Below are 27737 nucleotides of genomic sequence, written 5' to 3' on the forward strand. Positions count from 1 at the left end.
TTTTGCTCTCACCAGGAGGTGCTATTCTGCCTTCAAATATAGGATTTTAAAGGCCTAGTCTCTATTTTAATCTGAAATACTGCAATAATTGAAATTATTTTTTATTTTTTTTATATTTATTTTTGTTTTTTTTTTACTATTTACTTACTGAAAATGACACTATCTTACTTTAATTTTAGACCTGATGGAAGAGAATGAGCAGAGTGAAGAACTGAGTGAAGCTGAGGAGAAACAGCATGTCAAAACTGGTGAAAAATCGAAGAGTCGAAGAAGAGTCCAAGAATGTTTAACCTGCCCTCAGTGTGGAAAGAGTTTCTCACACAAACAAATTCAAGTTCACATGAAAATCCACACTGGAGAGAAACTGCACACATGTGATCAATGTGGGAAGAGTTTCAAACAAAAAACAGGCCTTAAGGAACACATGAAAATCCACACTGGAGAGAAACCATATACATGTGATCAGTGTGGGAAGAATTTCAGTAAGGCGAACACCTTTAAATTACATCTGCGGTATCATTCTGGAAAAAGACCATATAACTGTGATCAGTGTGGTAAAGATTTTTTTAGGACAGATGCCCTGAAGAACCACCTGAAAGTTCATACAAAGGAGAAGCCTCACATTTGTTCTTTGTGTGGAAAGAGTTTTACTGAGCTGGCTGCTTTAAAAAACACCAGAAAAGACACAGCGGTGTGAAGAATCATATGTGTTTTGATTGTGGGAATGTCTTTTTTGATAGTGCTCAACTGAGACGGCACCAGAGAACTCACACCGGAGAAACCAAACCTTACAAGTTTTCACACTGTGACAAGAGTTTCAGTCAGTCAGAACATCTGAAAACACACGAGAGGGTCCACACTGGAGAGAAGCCTTTCTCATGTGATCAGTGTGGGAAGAGCTTCGCACGAAAAGGACACCTTAAGGGTCTCATGAAAATCCACACTGGAGAGAAGCCGTATCGCTGCCCTCCGTGTGGGAAAAGTTTCACTTCGTCATCGTCTTTACTCAATCATACAAGAAACAAATGTCTAAAATCACAGTAAGCAGTTCATCTTCAGATCCAGCACTTTCAAGTGCAACAAACAATTTCTTGAATAAATCTGCCTTAAACTGCTGTTTTGAGAGACAGGACAAAAAAAAAAATATACAGTGAATAAAGTTCATCTTTGAAGACTAGCATAATCAGGTATGAGATTCAGATCAACTTAAAGATGATGTTCCTCCCAAAAGAGCAAAATCTAAAAAGTTTTATTCTTACATAGAATTTTGTTCTAGATCTAATTATGCTATGATTTTTGTATTGTTAAATTTAATAAATTGTATTCTTATAATGCATATGCATCACTTAAAGTGCTTCAACCATCATCTTGGCAGGGTTGTTTAGTTCTGTAAGTTCATTGTGTTTTAGTTGAGTTTTGTTTTGTATCTGTTTGCAGTGTTGCCAACTGCTTTAATAGAAAAGTAGCTACAGTACATTTGCCATGTCGCCTATGGCTGGGGATACCATAGATCTCCAAAAATAAATACATTAATTAGAAAGTATCTCCTTTTTTACTCCCCTCACTGTATGGTCGGTGTAGTGCTGAATTCTGACCCCTGCCAGATTATTACCTCCCGTATTGGTAGGTTTAGAGTTAGGCATGGGGGAGGGGTTAGGATTGGGGGTGGGGTTAGGATTAAGCAGTCAGGTAGCGATTTCAATGAGGGGGTTAATAATTTGGCAGGGAGTCGAAAATGGGCACAACACCGTCTTAGGCGGCTGCCTAGTTTACCTATAAGCACACACACACCCTGCCACTGAAGGCCATTTTGAAGATCCTTGGAAGACAGCCTTAGTTTTGTGTCCTTCATTCACGTCCTCCACGTCCTATATGGTTAAGGTTGATTGGCCTTTCACCAATGAGAAACATTTTGGCATGCCCAATTAAACAAAAATCATACACAAACCTTAAAAAAAATGTGAAAAAAACCTTGAAAAATATATACAAACCTGCACATTATAGAAAGAGAAATGTGAGTCAGATCTTGTAAAATATGTACAAATTGCCATGAGAACAGGATGGATAAACACCGCAAGTCACTTTATCTGTTCTTGATCCATTCAGATGTGACACAGAATTGTGTTATACAGTCGATTGATATGAGAACATTAAAGGTTCCCTTTCAGTCAGTCACTCTCGAAGTAACGTTGGTGACCGACGAATTGGGATCTACTTAGAGTGTAAACATTGTTCTGCTTCTACCAACTGCTTCATGTTTGACTAGTTTAGCATGCTCTATGGAACTTCTTGTGTTGGTGGACGGCGCTTCAGCAGTGGTCATTCCTGTGTCGAGCGAGTTGCGCACTTCAGGCTGCATTATCCCCTGTTGTTCTGCAAGCGGACATCTCCCTTGTGCGTCTCAGCACCTAAAAGAGCATTTCCCTGAAAGATCTTATTTCTCTAAAAGAGCTTACACGGGTGCATCTTTGTAAAGGCTATGGATCGTCTTTTTAAAGATGCCGTTTCACTCCTGCGTTTCTGGATGCAGTTGTTACCTGGTGCCGGGTGGTGGCTGCCTCACATGTCTAGGCATTAAACATGCTGAGGTGGCGTTCGTGGATGAGTCATGTAGCCATTGCAGGAATATGACCATCTCGGAGCTGCGGGCCAGGCTCCGTTTCCTCCAGGGGGGCGGAGCTCCGTTGCCTCTGCCATGATTTAGTGTTCGTCCTAGCGGCAGCCAGGCGAGGACTACTTCAGGCAGTAGCACGGGCGGTCTGAGGGTTTCAGTGGTGGCAAACCCCTCAGGGAACAAAACCTTGGGGGACCATCACTCCTCTAGCACTTCGCAAACAGTCGAGGCACCAAAGGAACACTCTGGGCCCTCTTCAAAGAGAAGGTTAAATCCTCCCTGGCCCCCCTCCATACCCTCTTGGGCCATATCTCTGGTGCTCAAAACACTACAGCAGGGCCCATTTGAGCCTTTGCAGTCAGTTGAGTTAAAGTTTCTTTCATTGAAAACTCGGCTCCTGCTTGCACTGGCCTCCATCAAGAGGGTAGGGGACCTGCACACATTTTCGGTCGAAGATTCATGCCTAGAGTTTGGGGCGGCTGACTCCCAGGTAATCCTGAGGCCCCGGCCCGGCTATGTGCCCAAGGTTCCCAATACCAACTTCAGGGATCAGGTGGTGAGCCTGCAAGTGCTGCCCCCGGAGGAGGCAGACCCAGCCCTAGCTTTGCTTTATCCCGTCCGAGCCTTGAGATGCTATGTAGACCGGACACAAAGCTTTAGGACCTCAGACCAACTCTTTGTCTGTTACGGAGGCCGGCAGAAGGGGAAGGCCATCTCTGAGCAGAGTATGGCCGACTGGATTGTGGATCAAGCACACGGTGTGCCCTGCCTGCTCAGGTTGTGAGCTCACTCAACTAGAAGTGTTGCATCCTCCTGGGCGCTGGCTTGTGGCAAATATTGGAGGTTATTGTAACCCTTTTGGAAATGGCAGCTGGGGAAACACAGGCTCTGAGGCTATACTGTGGACTTTCGACCCAAACTCTAGGCACAAATCGTTGATTGAAAATGCATACAGGTCCCCTACCCTCTTGATGGGGGCCAGTGCAAGCAGGAGCCAAAATTTTCAATGAAAGAAACTTTAGTTCGACTGACTGCAAAGGCTCAAATGGATTTTAAGCACTAGAGACAGGTCCCAAGAGGGTATAGAGGGGGGCCGGAGAAGATTTAACCTTCTCGCCCCCCTAAGGAACCTGATGACCAGGTCATGCTTACTTACCAACTTCCCTTTCACGGGTTCAAGGTTAGCAGCAATCGCAGCGCCATAGACCTTAAGGGTGGAGGGAGACAGCCTTTGCTCTCCTCAGTGGAATCTGCCAGAGAGGGGCTGTCGCGAGGAGCATTAGTTCGGGGAACCAGGTTCGAGTGGGCCAATACGGCACCACAAGCAGGACCTGCTCCTCGTCCTCCCAGACCTTGCACAGTGTCTGTGCGAGAAGGCTCACTGGGGGAAATGCATACTTGCGCAGGCCCCGCCTACACTGTAAAAAAGAATTTGTTGAGTCAACTAAAAATATTTTTGTTACCCCGCTGCCTAATTTTTTTTGATATCTTGGCAATATATTTCTTGTTGAAACAACTTCCCATTAGAGTGGAATTAGTCCAAGTAATACTTTTTTTTAAGTTGACTTGACTATTATTTCCTAGTCCAGTCAACTTAAATCATGTTGTGTCAACTTGGATTTTTTTTTTAGTTTTAACTTGGATCAATAAACGTAAGCAAATGTTACCCCACTGCCTTAAATTTTTAAATAAATATGACAAAACACTTTTTTTTTTTTTACTTTAAAGGCTCAAAAGAACCTAAAGCTCCTTTAACAAAAAAAACTTACTTTTTGTGAAAGAGCTTGCTGTGGAGCCCATAAATGAGAGCAATATTGGTTATTCCTTGGGAAGCACATCACATTGCTACTCCTCAGTTACAATCAGAATGCCCTTGTCAATTTCTTTCACAACATCCTCAATTTCACTGGATGGCAGGGAAAACACAAAATATTACATTACTTATCCCACAATAGTGACCGTAAAAAAGGTTTTCATTTATAAAGCTCTAAAAACCTTACTGACTGATGTTTTAGTGCTCTTCCTGCTAATATGGACAAAAAGGGTATCAATTAAATATGTGCAGTTTCACATGATGAAGTTGTGGCCTAGTGGTTAGAGAGTTTGACTCCTAATCCTAAGGTTGTGGGTTCGAGTCTCAGGCCGGCAATACCACGACTGAGGTGCCCTTGAATAAGGCACCGAACCCCCACTGCTCCGGGTGTGTGTACACCGTGTATGTGTGTTCATTGCTGTTTTTGTGCACTTTGGATGGGTTAAATGCAGAGCACTAATTCTGAGTATGGGTCACCATACTTGGCTTTATGTCACGTCACTTCACTTCATGATTAGTGCAAATTGTCACATGACCAGAGCAGCATATTTCCTGTTTGCACCTTGAGAAGATGATGGCTGCATCAAAGCTCCAAAACTAAAGGCTAATAAAGTGTCTTAACATAAATATATGACAAAGATTTTTGGTACACATGATCTTTAGGGTGTCTAGTATTAATATATGCATTTAGTTTTGTTGAGTGTGCTCACAGAATGAGTAAACATGTTGATGGTCACAATAGTGACCGGTGGGATAACAGTGAACAATATAAATCCAATTGCAGTTGCTGGTGAAAATGACAATAAAATGTTGCAATGACAAAGTATTGCACTAAATATAAAAATCAAATGCTATATTTACAATAATGATGTTGTAATACTCAAAGCATTAATATAAAAATGTCATGTTATATTTTACAAAAAAGTATTTTAAAATACGATGATGGTTGGATTTTAATTTTTTTTTTCTTTTTTTATCTCAGTGTTTCTATCAATGTTGCATAATGTTTTTTATGCATAATGTAACCCTAGAATGTGATCAAAGAGTTTAATAGCTGGGCTAAGATATCTAACCATTTTTTTATGACTGATTATTTCAAAGGGTTACTAATGACACATCATTTGGATATTTTCATGTCTGGGAAAACTTTGGGATTACACGGGTTAACTTTATAACAACTGAACACACATATGTACATACACTATTAAAAATCTGTGTTTTGTTAAAAGGACAGCTACCAATAAATGTAAATTATCATTCACCTTCAAGTTGTGTAAATTTCTGGTATGCTGAACACAAAGGAAAATATTTTTAAAAATGTTTGTAACCAAAGTTCTTAGTTCTGCTGAGAACAAAGACTTTAAAATTACAGTGGGAAAATAATCCTCCGGAACCAACTAGGCTAAAAAAGGGGAATTTTTTTGCATGTTATTTACCAATCTAGAGCCGTAACTAATGATTATCATGTAATCTAAATCTACTGATTATTTTTGACAACTATTATATATTTAGTAATAAAAATATTTTTTTTGAAAAATGTCATTTCTAGATATCTATAAAGTATTTTAACTGGTTAAAATGTTAAGATATCAGTAATTCTATTTTCACTAGTTGCAAGGGCAATTTCAGATATCAACTGCCTTTGTTGATATCAAATAATTACTTTGTTACTAGTAAAAATGTGAATTCTTGATATCAAGAATTCAGTTGTTACTAGTTAAAATGTTAATTCTTGATATCAGTAAATGTATTTCAACATGTTACATTTGTTATTTCTGATATCTGAAAATGCATTTGTGATATCAATATAATTTCTGATATCTAAAAAGGCTTTCTCTCTAGTAACAATCACATTCATGATATCAGAAATGAACATCGTCACTAGTGGCATTTAAATTGTTGATATCAAGAATAGACAACTAGAATCCATGTGATTACTGATATCAAAAATAAAGGTTTTTACTAGTAAGAATTGTATTTCTGATATGTGAAATTGGAATTTCAACTAGTAAGAAAGTAATTCTTGATATCAGCAATTCAATTTGAATGGCAGCCTATGGTGACATTTAACAAGTGAAAATTAAATAATATATCAAGAATTAAATTGTTGATATCAAGAACAGACATCTGTACTATAAATTGTTGATATCAAGAACAGACATCTGTACTAGTAACCATGTGATTACTGGTATCAAAAATAAAGGTTTTTGTGAAAATAAAATAACAGATAATAAGAACTAGTGAAAATAAAATAACAGATAATAAGAATTATAACTTTTTACTAGTTGAAATTTAATTCCTTGAAATCAATATTTAGCATTTTAACTAGTGAAAACTGAATTGTTGATATCAAGAATTAACATATTTAGTGAAAATTCAATTGTTGATATCAAAAATTGCAATTGTTACTATAGAAATCCAGTTTGCTGATATCAGCTTTTTTAACTAGTAAAAACTGAACTGTTGATATCAAGAATTCATATCCTGCAAATTAATAAAGTCAATACGGCTTGGCTATTGCCATTCCCAGGATATAAATTATAGATATCAAGAATAATAGAAATATAGTTGCTGATATCAAGAATTCAGTTTCTGTGAGTGATGAAGTCACTTGATATCAAGAATTAACATCGTTACTAGTAGAAATCTAATTTCTGATATCAAGAATTAACATTTTAACTAGTAAAAATTGAATTGTTGATATCAAAAATTTATATCCTGGGAATAAATAAAAGTCAAAACGGCTTGCCATAGAACCGGTGATCCGATTCTTGACTCGAGAACGAGAATTGCTCTAGCAGTGGGCGTGTGTACGTTCGCTGCACTCATGCTCAGTCCATCAGCTGCTCAGCTCGCGCTCATTATCATCGATCAGCTCTCTTTTCACAGCAGTTCAGTCAGTGTACTGTTGAAGTAACTGAATATTGGTTTAATTCGAGTCAGAGGGAGTGTTAGCCACGTTTATAAATCGAATAATGTAGGTAATGTGTGGATTAGTGCGTACTGGAGACACGAACCGTTTCAAACGATTCAGTTCGATTTGGTGAACTGGTTCGACCGGTTCACTAAGAAGATCCGGTTAAATAGAACGATTCGTTCGCGAACCGGACATCTCTTGCCAGCCGCTATTAACATAAAAGAAGTTACCGCTAGAGCCATAACACATCTTTAAATCTTCTGAGGTGAGATCATTTGTTTAATAATACAGTTATAAAGATACAGCTTGGTAAAGCAACATGTTACAGTGTCATTTCTGTATTGTTTTCATCTGGTACAGCATTATTTGTGCGTTTTTTCTGGCATCTGCTAACAGACATAAACATTTAGCCTAGCACCTGGGTTGCCAAGCATTCTGAATTATCACGGAATCGTCTCGTATATAAGACATAATTTTGTCCTGTATACGCATGCATATGCCGTAAGACCACCCAAACAATAAGAATAACAAACTGAATTGAAATTAATTGATTTTTGGTCACATCATTGTTTGGTTTTTTGAACGTTTCAGGTCTTGACGCTACCTTTTTCTCAAGGAGCACATGTGCTCCTAAGTTGAAAAATTTATGAGCGCATTAAAAAATAAAAAAAATAAAAAATAGGGGCGCAATGCATTTTTATTTATTTATTTATTTTATTATGTGTTCTAGCTTAATAAGGGGATATAAGGAGACATTTACAAGCACAATTATTTTACACAAGGTTTTTAAATAATTTAGCTTCAGACTCTATTTAACAGGCTTATTATGTGATTATTTATAGCCTATAAAACTGTATGTACATTAGGTAACAACAATAGTTGATCTTTTACTAAAGGAATACTTTATTTATAAAATACACAAAAATATAAAGTAAACAAAGTAAACAATAAAGTAAACAAAAGATTAAGTTCAAATGAACCAAATTACAGTTGGTACCACTTTACAATAAGGCCCCATTTGTTAACATTAGTTAAAGCAGGGTAAAATTAACTAACAATGTGCAAAAGCTAATTGTTGCAGTAGTTAATAATTTTTTTGTTTATGTTGATTAATAAAAATACAACTATGTATTGTTAGTTAATGTTAGCTCCATTGAATAATATTACCAGACACAACTTTTGATTTCATAATGTATTATTAAAAGTTGAAATCAACATGAACTAAGATTAATAAATGCAGTCATCAGAGATCAGAAGTAAAAGATCAGAGCCTTTACTTTATATATATATATATAATATATATAATATTATATAATGATTATAAAAGCATAAATACACTAGCTTAAAGCATTCTTTTTTTTTATCAACACTTGAATATAACAGGTTTCATAAAAAATGTATAGTTTTGAGCAAAAAGGTGAGAAAATCACATTCAGTATGATTATAAAAGCATAAATACAGTAAATCACTTCCATCAACACCTCCAAAGCTTGCACAGACATATACCACTTCCTGGATCAACAGTTTACTCCGTAACTATATGCAGTTTTCATTTATATGCTGTCTATTGCTGATGATCTGTTTACATAAGAGATCACTCGTTTCTATGTCCTGTTCACCAGTGTTTTTGTTCATGAGGTTTTGTACTTATTCAGAAGATGTGTAATAGCGGCCCAGAGTGTATCAGTGAAAACACAAAAAGCCATAAAAACTCATCTTTGGCGGGGAAGCGTTGTCTTCTAAAAGACGAGATAACTTGTCAATGCCTGTGAAAGTGTTAAGTGTTACCAAACAATAATAAAAATCAGTTAATGTATAGATAGGACATGTTATAGGTTAGATTAAAAAAATAAATAAAGTGTGAAAATAAATGGTTATTAAGTGTTTATTAATTTGGTGCCATGGTGAAGGCTAAAGTGAATATAAATATCTAAAAGACTGTTTAAACCATTGACACGCCCGGCGTCCCAATGTGCATAGTACTATCCACCATATCTGCCCTAAATAGTATTGAAAATGATCACATAGAATTTAGGACCCAGGCACAGTTCAGAAAGTAGCGCAGCTGCTTTGTTTACAGGGACACATATGGTAACGGCAGCGTCAGCGCCCTCTAGGGGCAAGTGTGTGTTTTCATTGAGCGCGTCTCCTTCACTCCCTCCGCCATTCTTCTCATCTGTGCTCATTTAAATTAAATCGCTAAGGGTGTTCGATTCCAGGTTTTTTGGAGATGACTCCAACTCCCAACTCCAACCATAGGAGTCGACCGATATGGATTTTTTAGTGCCGATACTGATTTTTTTCCATCAGCCTAAGCCGATGACCGATACAGGCTGCCGATTTTCTTGAGCCGATATTTGGAGCCGATACTGCTTTTGCTCACTCAATTTACATCATAAAAATGACACAATGATGATACCAAATGTTACAAGTCTCAGTTTAAAAAAAGGAACATTTATTGAACTTAAAAAAAACTATATTTAACAAATAGTAAAAACAGGTGAGGTAGAACAAGTAGATAAACAATATTTAACAAATATTAAAAACGTGAGGTAGAACAAGTAAAAGAGTTCAGTGCTGTTCTTCAAATACTTGAAGAATGAATATTTCTTCCTTTTATTCTTGCCAATTTTAAGCAATAACCAATAAAATGGCTAAAGTGAAAGGAGTCTCTTCAAATAAAGATTGTGCTGATTACATTACTCCAGTAGGTGGCAAAATCGACCTTTAATTTTTTATTTATTCAATCATTTATTCAAGAAGACTCAAGAGATTCACGAAAAAAAAAACAGTGAATCATCCATTAATTAAACAGGTATTTATGAATGAGACTGAATTAATAAATTTTAAACAGTTTGAATTAATGATACAAATCAGTATTTTTTTTTTTTTTAAATAGACTGGTACATGTTATTCTGTGTAGTTGTCTGATATATGTAATTGTGATCTCCATTTTAAACAAAACAAATACAATTTTAAACCAAGTAGATTCTCAGTTTATTATGAATTAGGGGCCGTTCACATATCACGTCTAAAAATGTGTGGAAAGCACAGCCGCACATATAGAGCAACGTGTTTCCACTTTTAAAGTGTATGGCAATATATCCGCTAAGTCAAACAGTTAAAAGATGCTTTGAAAATTAAAAATTTACCAGAGCAGGCTTCCAGCGTTCTGCTAGTGGGGGAGGGGCAGTGCATGGGCTGCACGTGAACTGCAGCACCTCCAGCAACACAGAGCTGCCTGTGGACGCCTGTCTGTAAATAATGCCGGGAAAAAACTATCGGCGAACGCAGCAGCCACGTATCGGCCGATGCCGATACACGTAAAACCCGCAAAAATCACTAGACTCCATTTAGCGAGACTGTCCAATTTAGTGGCGACATTACCTTTAAATGTGCTATCAATGTTGTAAGCTTTTGTCGACATATTTTTATAGAAGGAAAAGTCGCGAAAAAAGCTGTGGTGGATCGTGTCAGAATTAAATAAGAAAGAAGGTATTCTTTAATGAATTTTTGACACTATAATGGTCAAGGGATGGCGCTAAATGCATTGTCTTAAACAGCATTGATATTAATAATAAATACAATGCACACACAAATACATACGTGTACACTTATTGATTTGTTTATTCTTGTTTATTATGTGAGTTTTTAAATATTTAAAATTAGTTTAATGATTGAACACAAAAAGCACAAATAGCAAACAGGTTAACCTTGGAAAACCAAATGTAGATTGATTGCATTAAACATAATAATATTGCATAAAAATATCATTTAAACTACAAAGCTGTCACAGAAGCATGTATAATTACAAACTAAATTTACTGTGACGGACTGTTATTTATTTCTAAAGTAATCATCACGTAGGATTAAGTATGTGAAAAAAGTTGTTCCTGCGACAGCTCCTGCTATCCGACGCACGCCCCGTTTCACACATACTCTGTTTGCAGTATGTATTATTTTCCGTCCCCATGGTGAGCATTCACTCTGCACACCAATGCAGGCCAGCAATACGTTCCAAGCGCAGCGGTCATTTCCGCACTGAGTCTATTTTTGCTGTGCTGCACAAGCTGAATTAGTGCATCATGGTAAAAATGAACATGGATTGATATGAAATGTATTAATTGCACCATAAATGCATATAATTAAAGTTTACTGTCTTTCACACATCTTTTTAGCTATAGGGGTAAAGCAAGGAAAAATAGGCTACCCTTCACATTTAGATAAACACAGCAAGATGGCACTCATGGAGTGCGAAAAACAAAGTTCTTTATGACCAGCAGGATTAGCCTACTTGTAATTAGGATGTAAATGCAAAGAAAAGGCACAAGACGGCTGTTTCTGTTGATGGTAACTAAGTATTAATTTTAAATGTTTGTGATAGCCTACTACTTTTAATGTAAGAAAAATAGACTTTAGGCTGTTTACATGTTTTGCCACTTGCTTGAGCATAAATCTATAGGCTACAGAAGTGAATGCATACAATATTGTGCTTAACGAATATGTCTATGAAAGACTGCATTTCTGTGTAAAGATACTCACTATGCTGAGAGAGAGAGAAAAAAAATATTAGCAATGTTCGTATTTGGTATCAAAATAGTGGTGGTAAACAGCTGCGGATCAAAGCGCTCTACAAACGTGTCTGTAAGCACAGTGAGCTTTTGGAGTTGAGTCCCCATCCCTATAAATCGTTGCCTTTTTAAAGTTCTGTAATCATATGAGGCTGTAGGTGTGGGAATCACCAGAAGCCGTATGATACAATATTATCACAATACTTGTGTTACAATACAATATTATTGTGATTTTTAAATATATTGCGATATTCTGTCATATATTGCAAAATGGGATTGTCAAGCAGACAAACTGACCAACACTTTCATGAAAACCTGTCATAAATGTTGTATGCACCTGGCAAACTCAAATATTTGTATTACAGTCTCATCTAGTCCACCTTAATTAAATGTAAACAGGTACTAACTCATGTACTACTAAAAATACAATGAAAAATGCAAAGTAAAAAGAAATGTCTCCCTATTAATATTTTGTTAAATAAGAGATTACTCAATTTTAGTATATTGATCATTTGGTAATAAAAAATATATTTTTATTTAATTAAATCAAGAGTCTGTCCATGTCCCTTGAATGGTTGTCCACCCTTTCGAAATGGGGAATCCACTCAGTGGGTGACTTCAGTTGGCATATTTTTTTTCCATTTGAGTTTCAGAGCTCGACATTAGCCCCTTTCACACTGCGATTCCGGAAAATACACGGGTAATGTGTTCCGGCAATTGTTCCCGGGTCGCTAGATTTTGCCCCTTTCACACTGCCAGTGATTACCCGGAATATGTGCATGTGTTCACACACAACCCGTAAAGGTCCCGTGAAGACACGTGATATCAGGGTGTGACGTGTAATGTACGAGTCGAAAACGCTAGGCACGTTAACTATCACTTAAGCTGGCGAACGATCTCAGCTTCAGCGCGGAAAGGAACTAACTGATCTCTGCTTCATTACAGTTTGCACATGTATTTGTTTCGTCGCGAACGTTGATCTGCCTTCAAAACACTCTAAAAGAGTCGTGCGATAACGTGCGTCATCACTACGACACGGCATTAGTTCTGGCTTTTGTTCACACAGCGCTCGTTCCAGGACTGAACCCGGCAATGTTACTAGGTCCCCAACCCGGGATCAATCCCGGGATGTGTTTGCGTTCACACAGAAGGCGACCTGGCAATGTTCCGGCAATTTTCCGGGTCCAACGTGCAGTGTGAAAGGGGCTATTAACGCTTGTCCGGGCAAGTGGATTTTGTTAAGGGGCAAGTGAAAGAGAATTTTACTTGCCCGACCGGACGAGTTACCTGATTAAAATTTTAATAACAAACAATAATTAGGGCATCACTGAAACTTTGGCGAGAATGATTCTGATTTTATTACTTTCAGTAAAAATGGTGACTAATAACGGATAATGTATTGACAGTATCAATGTCGCGTCAGTTGAGGCTCGCGCAGCCTGTCTGACTCATGGAGAAATCAAAACTATAAGCGCAACAGCACACACAAAGAAATAGACATGAGCAAACATACTGCGGTAGAAAAAAAAGATAAATATTCTATATAATATATGCAACATCACACGACCAAGAGTGATGTTTTTCCAACTTTCAGCACGATTGCAAATGTGATATTGATTTTATACAACTTTAGTTCAATAAAAAAGAATGCCAGTCAAAAGTTTGGACACGAATAAGAAGTGTGTGCAAACTTTTGACTATACTGTACTATAATTAGTTGTGAGGGGATTATCAATGTGAATGAGGATGTAATTATATTATTTATTACTATTATTATATTATTTTAATAACCCTGTTTAGGAAAGGGAAATCATACCTTTCAGAAAATATAAATTGCATCTTAATTTTGCAATGGAAATGTATTTAACAGTAATATACATATTACAATAGACATTATGGTTTATATTTCAAATAATGGCCAATAATTTTCTAAAAAAAAACAAAAAAAAAAGCTGTGGGAGCTCAGCTAATATGTTTCTATAGTTCTTGAGTACTTACGTGTCTACTATTTATGATATGACATAAAGAGAATGGGAAATTAAAACCAAGATTTTTGAGCATTGTGAAGGTAGAAAGGCACATTATGGTGATACTGACCCAGAATACTTTCTGTTGAGCTTTTGTATATTTTAAGTTATTAAGCAATATCACATAAAGTGTGTGAATTAATGAAAGCATCAATTTGATAACTGATTTATTTTTGATTTTGGCAGATCTGCTCCTCCAACCACACAGGTATTTACCAACAGTTCAGCTCCTCCCACAACAGTTAATGAAAGAGTTTATGAAAGAAAGCTGAAAACATGACTGATCCAGAACCCTGCGGAATAAAACAGGAAGATACTGAAGAACAAATAGGTTGGTGTATACTCTTCATTCTTCACTAAGTTTATAAAACTTGAAGCCGTTACTTGGCGTACTGGCACTTGTGGTTAAAGGCATTAACAGTACATAAGTCACTAATGCTCTAATAATCAAAAGTGGCCTCTTCAAAAGGAAAAGACATACATGTGCATCTCAATAAATTAGAATGTCGTGGAAAAGTTAATTTATTTCAGTAATTCAACTCAAATTGTGAAACTCGTGTATTAAATAAATTCAGTGCACACAGACTGAAGTAGTTTAAGTCTTTGGTTCTTTTAATTGTAATGGTTTTGGCTCACATTTAACAAAAAACCCACCAATTTACTATCTCAACAAATTAGAATATGGTGACATGCCAATCAGCTTATCAACTCAAAACACCTGCAAAGGTTTCCTGAGCCTTCAAAATGTCACAACAATTTTAATCAACAAACAACAAAATCAAAAGGAAGACTGCTGATCTGAGAGTTGTCCAGAAGACAATCATTGACACCTTTCACAAGGAGGGTAAGCCACAAACATTCATTGCCAAAGAAGCAGGCTGTTCACAGAGTGCTGTATCCAAGCATGTTAACAGAAAGTTGAGTGGAAGGAAAAAGTGTGGAAGAAAAAGATGCACAACCAACCGAGAGAACCTCAGCAGTGCCACAAACTGATCACCTCCATGCCATGCCGAGTTGAGGCAGTAATTAAAGCAAAAGGAGCCCCTACCAAGTATTAAGTACATGTACAGTACATGAACATACTTTCCAGAAGGCCAACAATTTAAAAAAAAAAAAAAAAAAAAAAAAAAAAAATTTTTAGTGGTCTTATAAAGTATTCTAATTTGTTGAGATAGTGAAAATGTGAGCCAAAATCAAAACAAATAAAAAAACATAACAATTAAAAGAACGTACTCAGTTACTAACGTAACCTCGGTTCAGGAACGAGTACTGGGAAAAACGCTATGGGAAAAAACCCTTTTTTCTCCTGAACTGAAGCCTTATTCAATCACGCAGTGAAACTGCACGTCCATCTGTTCGTGCAGTGTATAAAAATGAACCAATGGCTCAGCAGCGGTGCTGCACGAACCTATGGCAGCGGAGCCCAGTCAAAGCCCGCCAGAATGGGCGGGGCGTCTGGCTACATAAGCGGCTGCTTCACCACAGCCGTTCAGGTTACTTTGACTGAAGCGACGACTGAATCGTGCAGCCTTTTAGCACGGCAAGGAACGCAGTACTCGTTCCCGTATTTCAGGGAACTGAGGTTATGTTAGTAACCGAGTATGTTCCCTTTCAATACTTCACTCGTACTGCATCGAAGACGCTATGGGACCCCAGTTAAGTCACGCCGTGCTAAGAAGGGGGGAACGACCAATGCAATTATACAATAGCAACTAGCAGCAGAATAAGCTCAGTGAGGTTATTTCTGGTCTATCTTGATCGTCCCATGCTCGTATCGCCTTGGCGCCTAAGGGACAGAGCTCACACAAGCAGATTTGAGTCTTGGGCAAAGAATGGCCAAGAGCATGAGACTGAGGAACAAAAGGTGACCTTACACAGAAAGTACCCTAGCATGAAGTGCCGGGATGTCTAGATTATAAAATCTAGCAAATGTGGACGGCGAGTTCCAACCGGCCGCCGCACAAATTTCTGCAATAGTCATACCGCTAGACCATGCACAAGACGAAGAGACTACTCTCATCGAATGGGCTCTTACTCCAATGGGGCATTGCAGGCCCAAGGAAAAGTAGGCTAGCTGAATCGCATCCACAATCCACTTAGAAAGCCTTTGCTTTGAGACCGGCAACCCTTTGGTGTGGCCTCCAAAGCATACAAAGAGCTGTTCTGATTGCCTTATCGGCGCAGAGTGCTCCGTGTAGGCTTTCAGTGCCCTTACAGGACATAGTAGATTCAGCTCTCGATCTAACCACTTGTGCTCTAAAGGGTGTGGAGAGCATCTTTGGTATGTAGCCATGCCTTGGTTTCAGGACGACCTTCGAGTCGTTAGGCACGAATTCCAGGCAACTAGGGCCTATCGAGAGTGCTTGCAAATCGCCCACGCGCTTTACAGATGCTAGTGCTAGTAGCAGAGCAGGGCCTTCAGGCTGATGGATTGTAGCAGCTCAAAGGGGGCACCCTTTAAGGCTCTCAGCACTGTGGGCAGGTCCCATGAAGGGATAGTGAGAGGGCGAGGCGGATTAAGCCTTCTGGCACCTCCCATAAATCGAACGACAAGGTCGTTTTTGCCCACTGCCTGGCCTGCTATAGTCACTACGTAGACCTTGAGCGTGGAGGGGGACCGTCCCCTATCCAAGAGCTCTTGTAAAAATGACAGTATCACTGATACGTCACAGGAGGCAGAGTCCTCGCCATGGTCTGAGCACCATGCGGAGAACACCGACCACTTAGAGGTGTAGAGGTGTTTTGAAATAGTGAAATAGTGTCTGTGAAATAGTGTCTAGTACGCACTCAGGGAGTCCCATGGGTTCCCGTTGAGCGACCAAAGGTGCAGAGCCCACAGCTCTAGTTGTGGGTGCCAAATTGTTCCACCCACCTGAGAAAGGAGGTTCCGTCTCAGAGGAATGGGCCACGTCAGCATCTGTGACAGGTCGGCTATCCAATGTTGGTTTTCCCAGAGCGGGGCCACAAGAACTCTGCATCTCTGATCCATGACCCGCCTGATTACTTGGGGAATCAGAGGAATCGGAGGAAAAGTATAAAGAAGGCGGTTGGGCCAGTCCTGCGCCAACGGGTCCTCGAACTTGGAAAAATATGTTTGCAATGAGAGTTGTCTTTTGAGGCAAGGAGGTCTATTTCCGCTTCGCCAAAGATCACCCATATCTTCTGAAATGTCTGCGGGTGAAGCCTCCACTCTTCTGAGGGGACTCCGCTTCTCGACAGCATGCCCGCGCCCTGGTTTTGTTTGCCTGGTAGGTGAACTGCCCTCAGGGAACCCAGGTTGTTCTGGGCCCATTCCAGCAGTCGTGATGTTAGCCTGAAGAGTCGCGTCAATGACAGCCCGCCTTGGTGATTTATGTATGACACCACTGTCATGCTGTCTGATCTGACCAGCACATGATGGCTCTTTAGGTCTGACAGGAAGCTCTGGCAGGCTCGCTGAACTGCGATCATCTCAAGACAGTTGATGTGAAGCTTGCTCTCCTCTTTCAACCATCGGCCGAAAGCGGGTTTCCCCTCGTACAGTGCGCCCCATCCTGTGTTGGACGCATCTGTTGAGATTACTTTCCTTCTGCAGACCATACCAAATGGGGCACCCTGTTCCATCCATTGGATGTTCCTCCAAGGGGTCAGGGCCGAAATGCAGTCCTGACTTACCTTGATATTCAAGCGTCTGTGACGCCACGCATGAGGCGGAACACCCGCGGCTTCAGCCAATACTGGAGGGATCCCTAACCATAAGGCCCAGCAGCCTGTGGAACATCGTTAGGGGGCGAGAAGTACCTATTTTGAAAGAGGACGCGAGTCGTTGTAGAGTCGCGGCGCGCTCCTTCACCATCGTTGCCCTCATTGTCACCGAGTCAAGCATTGTTCCCAGAAATGGCATTCGTTGGCTGGGAGACAGTGAACCAGCCAGTCGTCGAGGTAATTGAGAATGCGGATTCCCTTCTGCCTGAGAGGGGAGAGAGTCACATCCATGCAGTTTGTAAACGTGCGAGGAGCCAAAGACCCTGATCTGGTAAGCCACACCCTCGAAGGCAATCTCAAGAATAGCCTGTGACGGGGGGCTATCTGGATGTGAAAGTAAGCATCTTTCAGATTCAGTGAAAAGAACCAATCCCCTGAGTGTATTTGCGAAAGGATTTGTTTCAGTGTGATCATTCTGAAGTGCCGTCTCATGAGACGTGGTTCAGACATCTTAGATCGAGGATGGGGTGCAGCCCGCCATCCTTCTTAGGAACTAGAAAGTACCGGCTGTAAAACCCTGAGTCGCGATGAGCTGGGGGAATGACTTCTATGGCTCCTTTCACCAGCAGATTTTCCACTTCGGCACGCAGAACGTGTGCGTTCTCGTTGTGTACTGAAGTGGTGACCACCCCGCAGAATCGCAGGGGTCGTCGTGCGAACTGTAGGGAGTAGCCATGATTTATTATTCCCATAACCAAATCTGACACTCTGGGAATGGCTTGCCATCGTGTAGCCCGGATGGACAGGGGTTGAATTAGCTCGAGTGCTTGTCCGCTGCATGGGGACATAGCACTCATGAGTGATATGAGAGGAAAACTGCTCTTTTTGTGAAAGGGTGTGTTTTTTATATTGTGCACTATCACAGTGCTTTGCTGTCTGGGCGCTAGAATGGGCCCATCGCTCACAGCAAATACAATTTCGTCGTCACCTGGAACTGGACGAGGTGGACGGCAGAACACACGGGGCATTTTGGGGGGTGGTCTGGCCGTGGCGAGACTTAGCCCCCTCCTTTTTCTTGCCTGTAGATCAGGATGACGGTGGCGGCGCGGAGTCCAGCGCTATCTTGGGCCGGGATCCCTGGCGCTTAGGAAACTGAAACCGTCTGGTGGCCGAGCGAGAACGGTGTTGAGGCTTGGATTTCTTAGGCTGGTGAGCCGGCGCTTGCTTTGGAGGCTGGTGAGCCGGCGCTTGCTTGGGGCGACTGGCAGCAGCAGATGAAGCACGCTTTGACAGGAAGTGTCGCATCACCTGGGACGACTTCTGTGCCTCAGTGGAGCGTTTGGTGAACCCTTCCACCGCTGGTCCAAAGAGGCCGCTGGGGGAGAACGGCGCATCCAGGAACTGGACTTTGTCAGCGTCCTTGATCTCCATCAGGTTTAATGATAGGTGACACTCCAGGACAACCAGGCTAGCCATCAAGCGTCCTATGGCCTGGGCAGTGCTCTTAGTAGCACGTAGTGCCAAGTCCGTCGCGCTTCTCAGCTCCCTGAGCATTGCGGCGTCCAGGCCAGACTCGTCGGAGGCGGCGAGGAGTTTGGTTTGGAAGACTTGTAACACTGCCATGGAGTGAAGTGCCGCGGCCACTTTTCCTGCCGATGAATAAGTGCACCCGGCGAGCGCCGACGTCATACGGCAGGGCTTGGACGGAGGGTTGGCCTTGGCCTTCCATCCAATGGCCGTGGGTGGGCAGAGATGCACGGCCACAGACTCGTCCAGCGGCGGCAGTTGTTTGTACCCCTTTTCTTCGGCGCCGTCAAGCGAGGTGAGGGAAGAGGAAGATGAAGTACGCAGGTGCGCTGAGTAGGGGGCGCGCCACGACTTAGTTAGCTCGTCGTGGACTTCTGGGAAGAATGTGGAGGCTCTCTGACAAGGGGCTTGCTGGCGCACTGGCAGAAACCTTGCTTTTGTATTACTGACAGTTTAATTATTTTCAATAATTTCAATAATTTTCAGTAATTTTGAGGACTTTTTGTTTGTTTGTTTGAAATTCTGCTGGTCTCTACAATGTAGATGTCATAATCTTATTTACAGAAAATACATATTTGATATGTATCACTTTTTTAAATAAATCACTTATATTGACCAAAATAATTGTGATTATGATTTTTTGCCATAATCGAGCAGCCCTATAATGAACAGACTGTGATGGCAAGTTTGAATTGCTAGAATATGTGGTGCATGTGCGAGAGGCGCCGGTGCGATTAAACAGCTGACACATTAAATAAGCTACTTCATTTTTGGTCATACAGATAAGAGTAAGACAACCTGCAAAGTGTTAAAAAAATATAACACTAGCCTCTCTATTCTTTTTGTATTCTATCTATTTATTTTGCTCCTGTAGCTCAAGTGGTAGAGCATTGCGTTAACAAGCGCAAGGTTGGGGGTTCGATTCCCCGGGAACACATGATAGGTAAAAAATTGATAGCCTGAATGCACTGTAAGTCGCTTTGGATAAAAGCGTCTGCTAAATGCATAAATTTAATTTTAATTTATTTTCTTTTTATTACACAATTAACAAAAGCAAAAAAAGCCTCCAACCCTAGTTTGCTTAATTCTTTTTCTATTCTATGTGTTTTCTTTTTATTTATTAGGCCTATAGCCTATAATAATAATAATAAAAAAAATACACCTTTCTATGTGTACTACGTTAAGCTGAGACTTGTTATAGCACTTGCGTATCATTGCTCTTTTGTTGATTTTGATTCCTTCCATTGTCCTCATTTGTAAGTAGCTTTGGATAAAAGCATCTGCTAAATGACTTAAATGTAAATGTTTACTTTTATTTTTGCACACTCGCAATAAAAAAGAACATTTGTGTTTTTGTAATTAAGCAAACAAACAGGATACATGTCATCTTGGTTTCCCTTCCGTGAACTTGTTTGCAGATCGCCATCTGTTTTATATCTGTTAATTATTTATCAGATATATTTCGCATATTTATACCTTCTTTATATAGATAATCATTGTATTTTATTTTTATGGAAACAGTTATTTTTTAATGTAACTTACATATATTTGCCTTAAATCATCCTGGTGACCCATTTTTGACCCAGGGATCGAAAACCTAGGCTGTATAGTTAGGTCCATGCAGAAACTTGTGAACGATGTTCTTATAGTTGTCATCATCGTTTAGTGACGTCATTGAATGTTCCAGGAAAACAAGGCAAGTAATTGCACAAAAATTATAAATAGTATAAATAAAAATAAATAATAAACAACACAAATATCCCTTTGAAGTGGAAGTGAAGCAGTCAGTCAAATTTACATTTAGTAAACTGAATTCCACTTTAATAAAAAAAAGAATAATAATAAACACGATTAATGTATCCTTTTAAAAGAATAAAGCACTGGTTCCCAAACTGGGGGGCGCGGCAAGGCTGAGGGATAGCGTACAGTCAGCAGATTATTTTACAGAAGAAACCTCTGCTGGGTGATAAAGGCTACACTGCATAATTTTCCTGCTTATGCGGCCACTTACCTGATAAGTAAATAATTGAATGCAAAATATTAATTTTACATATTTTGATTACCTCTTAATGACTCACAGTACCCACTTTAGCACTCCGTTATCAGTTGTAGCAGTTGTGTTTGCATCCATCACAGACCACTAGATGGCGTGATTGAAGAATCAGTGTTGTACTGCAGGGAGCCATGTAGAGATATAAAGGAAGGATGTATGGTTCTGCTCTAAGCATGTAACTTACAAGTTTGTGAAAATACTGCCAGTGCCTTGTACGAAAAGCAGATGATGAATATACATACATATACAGAAACGGTCTATCACAGCGCGAGAGTACTGCACTGAAATCTCTTTTCATGTCTCATGCTTGAATGGCTTTAACAGAAACCGGTCTATCACAGCGCGAGAGTACTGCACTGAAATCTCTTTTCATGTCTCATGCTTGAATGGCTTTAAACACTTGAATATTTAAATTGACAAGGCTTAAAACATGTGAGAATGATCAACTTGATTGATCGGCAGACTGATTAATCTTCAGATTAGAGGTTGACCGGTTGATTGGCCAACTGATTAATCGGCCGATTTTTGGCATTTTTTTATTAATCGGCATCGGCAGATTGTGCTGCAAATTAGGCCGATTTATATGCAGGTGCACCAGCGGACAGCTAAGCATTGATGCGGATTGTTTGCGGGGACGGGACTCGACAGATGGGGGTTGGGTTTGGGGCGGGTCAGAGGCAAGTTAAATACTCATAAGTAAATACATAATACATAATTATTTCTAAGAATTATTGTGATAATAATGAGACTTATTCATGTTTCTTTTTTCTTTATCTTTATTATAACAAATTTTATATTACATAAAAGGAAACAATGTGGTGCATGTGGAACATATAACAAGAAATTTCATGTACTTGAAGTACATGGAAACACCTTCATGTTAAATACATTAGGTAAATTACTTCATGTATTTAACATGAAGGCGTTTCCTAGTGTTTCTTACGTCCAAAATTATAATTGTAAGTAGCAGACTTTGATAAAGTTTGAAATCGCGGGTGTGCCCCTTTGTGCCTCAAAAGCGAGATTGTGCCATTGGGATTTATTGTGCTGCGTTACGTCGTTTTTCCCACCGTGTCCTATACTGAAATGAGTGCGACATACTTTGCAAAAAGCGTGGGAATTGTCGATGCTGCTTCGTGATAAGAAATTAAATTCCTCTGACCAGCTGTTGTTATATTTGCAGCTATATTAATTTTTTTTCGCCGTAGCACCGCCTGAGCTTTCTAATGCCATTTTTTAGTGACACTTGATTCAAATTCCCCCCGTCTACCTGCCCCGATATCAACTGCGCAACAGAGCTGTAGGTTGCCAGGTTGAGGTCACAAATGGGTTCAAAATTGTATGATATATCTATTGTGTGAGAAGGATGCGTTTCATACAAGGTCTGGCAACTGGACAACCTTGAAATAATGTATTGATGTGATTATTCATATAACGAGGTAGGGCCATTCAAATAACGGGAGTTTCCCGGGAGAAATAACAAAACGGGAGGTGGGCGGGAGATGGGTGTGAAATACGGGAGACTCCTGGGAAAAACTGGAGTGTTGACAGGTATGATTATAACGTACATGTTAACTTTCCTCATGAAATGTGTGTGTAGCTCCGACAATATCCTCCACAATATCATCGCTCATGGCTAGTGCACTCTTAAGCAGTTATGAACAGCAGGCTGTGTAATATGTGTGAAATATTTTATTTTTGTTATCACTATGGCTATTTGACTTATAGGAGTGTCCAGTGTTTCCTATACAACTGTTTTGAGAAGGTACTTAAGTTTTTAACCATTTATTATTACTCCAATTTGGCTACTACTACTATTACTATCTTGTACCCTTCAATAATCATTTGCTCAAACTCACTCTTATGAGATGAATGAAAAAAAAGAAAAGAAAAGAAAATCGACCAAACATATCAGCCAAAAAATCGGCATCATATATCGGCTGCCCTAATTTGTAAATATTGGCATCGGCCAGTGAAAAACCCATATCAGTCGACCTCTTGTTCAGATAGGTGACAAGTTAAACACTGGAGCGTCCTGTTAACTTCAGGTAACATTAAGCATATTGTATTCGCAGGTGAACATAAAATATCTTACATACAACTACTGGTAAATGAGCCAGTGTAATGTAAATATGTCTGTAAGGTCTTCAAGAGAACTCATCCCACCCCTAGTACTTAAGGCTGTATAAGGCCCTCCTTTTGATATACAAATCAATTTTATATGAAGAAATATTATCTGAACAGCATCATTTTTATATTTATTTAATTCTGGCTCACAATTTTTGCAATTTGCATAACTGGCTTATACTTACTAAACATTTAGTAATACTTCTCACTACAAAACCTGTGCCTGTAATATTTTATAAATAGTAATAAATGTACCCAATTCAAATGAATGCATCAAAATGTTTACACTTTCTACTGTTTTCTCAAGTTGCACGTTTTTTCCTTTCATTTATTTTTTTAATAGATTTTCTGAAAACTTTTATTTTTTTAATAACATTTTTACTTTAATTTTAGACTTGATAGAAGAGAACAAGGAGATTGAAGAACTGATTAAAGAAGGGGAGAACCATAATGTCAAAACTGAAGAATCATCCTGGAGATGCTCATTGACAAGAAGAGAGAAAACATGGCCTGAGTGTGAAAAGAAAGCAGTTAAAAGCAGTAAAACATTTTTTAGACCACATTTCCTGAAGGACCGCCTGAAAGTTCATACGAAGGAGAAGGCTTACATATGTTATTTATGTGGAAAGAGTTTTAGTCACATGGCTGCTTTAAAGATACACCAGAAAAGACACAGCGGTGTGAAGGATCATGTTTGCTCTAAGTGTGGGAAGACTTTTTTTACATATGCTGCAATGAAAGTGCACCAGACAGTTCACACTACAGAAACACCTTACAAGTGTTCACACTGTGACAAAAGATTCAAACGATCAGAATATCTGAGAATACATGAGAGGATCCACACTGGAGAGAAGCCATATACATGTGATCAATGTGGGAAGAGCTTCAGACTAAAAGAAATGCTTAATCGACACATGGATATCCACACTGGAGAGAAGCCGCACACATGTGATCAGTGTGGGAAGAGTTTCACACAAAAAGGAAACCTTATCAAACACATGAAAAGACACACTGGAGAGAAGCAACACACATGTGATCAGTGTGGGAAAACTTTTGTGCATAAAGGAAACCTTAAAGACCACATGAGAATCCACACTGGAGAAAATCTACACACATGTGATCAGTGTGGGAAAGCATTTGTGTTTAAAGGAAACCTTAAAGACCACATGAATATCCACACTGGGGAGAAGCCATATACATGTGATCAGTGTGGGAAGAGTTTCAGACAAAAAGGAGCCCTTAATGTACACATGAGGATCCACACTGGAGAGAAACTGCACACATGTGATCAGTGTGGGAAGAGTTTCAGACTTAAGAAAACTCTTCATGAACATATGATGATCCACACTGGAGAGAAGCCATATGCATGTGATCAGTGTGGGAAGAGTTTCAGACTTAAGAAAACTCTTCATGAACATATGATGATCCACACTGGAGAGAAGCCATATGCATGTGATCAGTGTGGGAAGAGTTTCAGACTTAAGCAAACTCTTAATGAACACATGATGATCCACACTGGAGAGAAGCCGTACACATGTAATCAGTGTGGGAAGAGTTTCACACAAAAACAAGCCCTTGATGTACACATGAGGATCCACACTGGAGAGAAGCCGTACACATGTGATCAGTGTGGAAAGAGTTTCTCACAAAAAGGAGCCCTTGATTTACACATGAGGATCCACACTGGAGAGAAGCCGTACACATGTGATCAGTGTGGAAAGAGTTTCAGACTTAAGCAAACCCATAACGAACACATGAGGATGCACACTGGAGAGAAGCCACACACATGTGATCAGTGCGGAAAGAGTTTCAGAAAATATGATGTTTTTAAAAAACATTTGCTTACTCATTCTAGAGAGAGACTAGAAAACTGTGAAAAAAGCAGTAGAACATTTCTAAAGGACCACCTGAAAGCTCATACGAAGGAGAAGCCTTACATATGTTATTTATGTGGAAAGAGTTTTACTCAGATGGTTGCATTAAAGATACACCAGAAAAGACATATCGGTGTGAAGGATCATGTTTGCTCTAAGTGTGGGAAGAGTTTTTTTACATATGGTGCGATGAAAGTGCACCAGACAGTTCACACTACAGAAACACCTTACAAGTGCTCACACTGTGACAAGAGATTCAAACGGTCAGACTATTTGAGAATACATGAGAGGATCCACACTGGAGAGAAGCCATATACATGTGATCAATGTGGGAAGAGCTTCAGACTAAAAGAAACTCAAAATACACACATATATACACACACTACACACATATATACACACACATGATAAAAATGTAAAAAAAATCACACAAAAAAAAAACAACATCAAACACAACACATGAAAAGACACACTGGAGAGAAGCAACACACATGTGATCAGTGCGGGAAGGGTTTCTTAGACAAAGGAAACCTTAAAGACCACATGAATATCCACACTGGAGAGAAGCCACACAAATGTGATCAGTGTGGCAGGAGTTTCGCACATAAAGGAAACCTTTTCAAACACATAAAAAGACACACTGGGAAGAGGCCACACACATGTGATCAATGTGGGAAGAGTTTTGCAGAAAAGGGAACCCTTAATGAACACATGAGGATCCACACTGGAGAGAAGCCATACACATGTGATCAGTGTGGGAGGAGTTTCACACAAAGAGGAACCCTTATTGCACACAAGAAAACCCACAGTGGAGAGAAGTCATATACCTGTGATCAATGTGGTAGGAGTTTCACACAAAGAGGAACCCTTATTGCACACAAGAAAACCCACAGTGGAGAGAAGTCATATACATGTAATCAGTGTGGGAAAAATTTCAAACGAAAAGATAGACTTCATGATCACATGAAAATCCACAATGGAGAGAGGGCATATACATGTGATCAGTGTGGGAAGAATTTCAAACGAAAAGATAGGCTTCATGATCACATGAGGATCCACACTGGAGAGAAGCCGTACACATGTGATCAGTGTGGGAGGAGTTTCACACAGAGAGGAACCCTTGTTGCACACAAGAAAACCCACACTGGAGAGAAGTCATACACATGTGATCAGTGTGGAAGGAGTTTCACACAAAGAGGAACACTTATTGCACACAAGAAAACCCACAGTGGAGAGAAGTCATATACATGTGATCAGTGTGGGAAGAATTTCAAACGAAAAGAAAGCCTTCATGATCACATGAGGATCCACACTGGAGAGAAGCCGTACACATGTGATCAGTGTGGGATGAGTTTCATACGAAGAGTAACCCTTTACAAACACAAGAAAACCCACAGTGGAGAGAAGCCGTACACATGTGATCAGTGTGGGAGGAGTTTCAGACAAAGAGGAAACCTTATTGCACACAAGAAAACCCACAGTGGAGAGAAGCCATATACATGTGATCAGTGTGGGAAGAATTTCAAACGAAAAGAAAGCCTTCATGATCACATGAAAACCCACACTGGAGAGAAGCCGTACACATGTGATCAGTGTGGGAGGAGTTTCATACGAAGAGTAACCCTTTACAAACACAAGAAAACCCACACTGGAGAGAAGCCGTACACATGTGATCAGTGTGGGAGGAGTTTCACACAAAGAGGAACCCTTATTGCACACAAGAAAACCCACAGCGGAGAGAAGTCATATACATGTGATCAGTGTGGGAAGAATTTCAAACAAAAAGAAAGCCTTCATGATCACATGAGGATCCACACTGGAGAGAAGCCTTACACATGTGATCAGTGTGGGAGGAGTTTCATACGAAGAATAACCCTTTACAAACACAAGAAAACCCACACTGGAGAGAAGCCGTACACATGTGATCAGTGTGGGAGGAGTTTCACACAAAGAGGAAACCTTATTGCACACAAGAAAACCCACAGTAGAGAGAAGCCATATACATGTGATCAGTGTGGGAAGAATTTCAAACGAAAAGAAAGCCTTCATGATCACATGAGGCTCCACACTGGAGAAAAGCCTTACACATGTGATCAGTGTGGGAGGAGTTTCATACGAAGAGTAACCCCTTTACAAACACAAGAAAACCCACACTGGAGTGAAACAGCACCAGACAGTTCACACTACAGAAACACCTTACAAGTGCTCACACTGTGACAAGAGATTCAAACGCTCAACGCATCTTCAAATACACGAGAGGATCCACACTGAAGAGAAGCCGTATCACTGCCATTCATGTGGGAAGAGATTCACTCAATTATATTCTTTAATCTGTCATAAATTACATGTGTGCATGTCTGAAATTACAGTAATTAGATGAAGTTCTGTGCGACAATACACCTGTGCGACTACATGCCGGCAAAATGTTGAAATTATAATAAATAAATAAGTGTTTGGACTTGAGAACACATACTTTCTGAGAACAGTGTGCCGATTTTCTGTGCTGCTAAAAAATATATATATATATATA

General features: G+C 39.7%; 2 protein-coding genes across 2 annotated transcripts in view; both read left to right on the forward strand.

Annotated features, from left to right (window-relative positions):
- The window catches only part of LOC109063959 (oocyte zinc finger protein XlCOF6-like), a 48251-nt gene extending 20693 nt beyond the window's left edge, over positions 1-27558 (forward strand). The window contains exon 4 of the mRNA XM_042756150.1: positions 25667-27558. Coding sequence (XP_042612084.1) covers positions 25667-27424 — 1758 coding nt within the window. The 3' untranslated portion in view covers positions 27425-27558. The remainder of the gene's footprint in view (positions 1-25666) is intronic.
- On the forward strand, positions 7214-25561 carry LOC109047503 (gastrula zinc finger protein XlCGF57.1-like; the record flags this gene model as incomplete). The annotated part of the gene is made up of 3 exons (XM_042756173.1): positions 7214-7609; positions 14129-14273; positions 23727-25561. Coding segments are annotated over exons 2-3 (1890 nt in total), but the record flags the coding sequence as incomplete, so codon positions are not given.
- Positions 27559-27737: the final 179 nt, after the last annotated feature.

This window comes from Cyprinus carpio, unplaced genomic scaffold (genome assembly GCF_018340385.1).
Source record: "Cyprinus carpio isolate SPL01 unplaced genomic scaffold, ASM1834038v1 S000006809, whole genome shotgun sequence".
Taxonomy (NCBI): domain Eukaryota; kingdom Metazoa; phylum Chordata; class Actinopteri; order Cypriniformes; family Cyprinidae; genus Cyprinus; species Cyprinus carpio.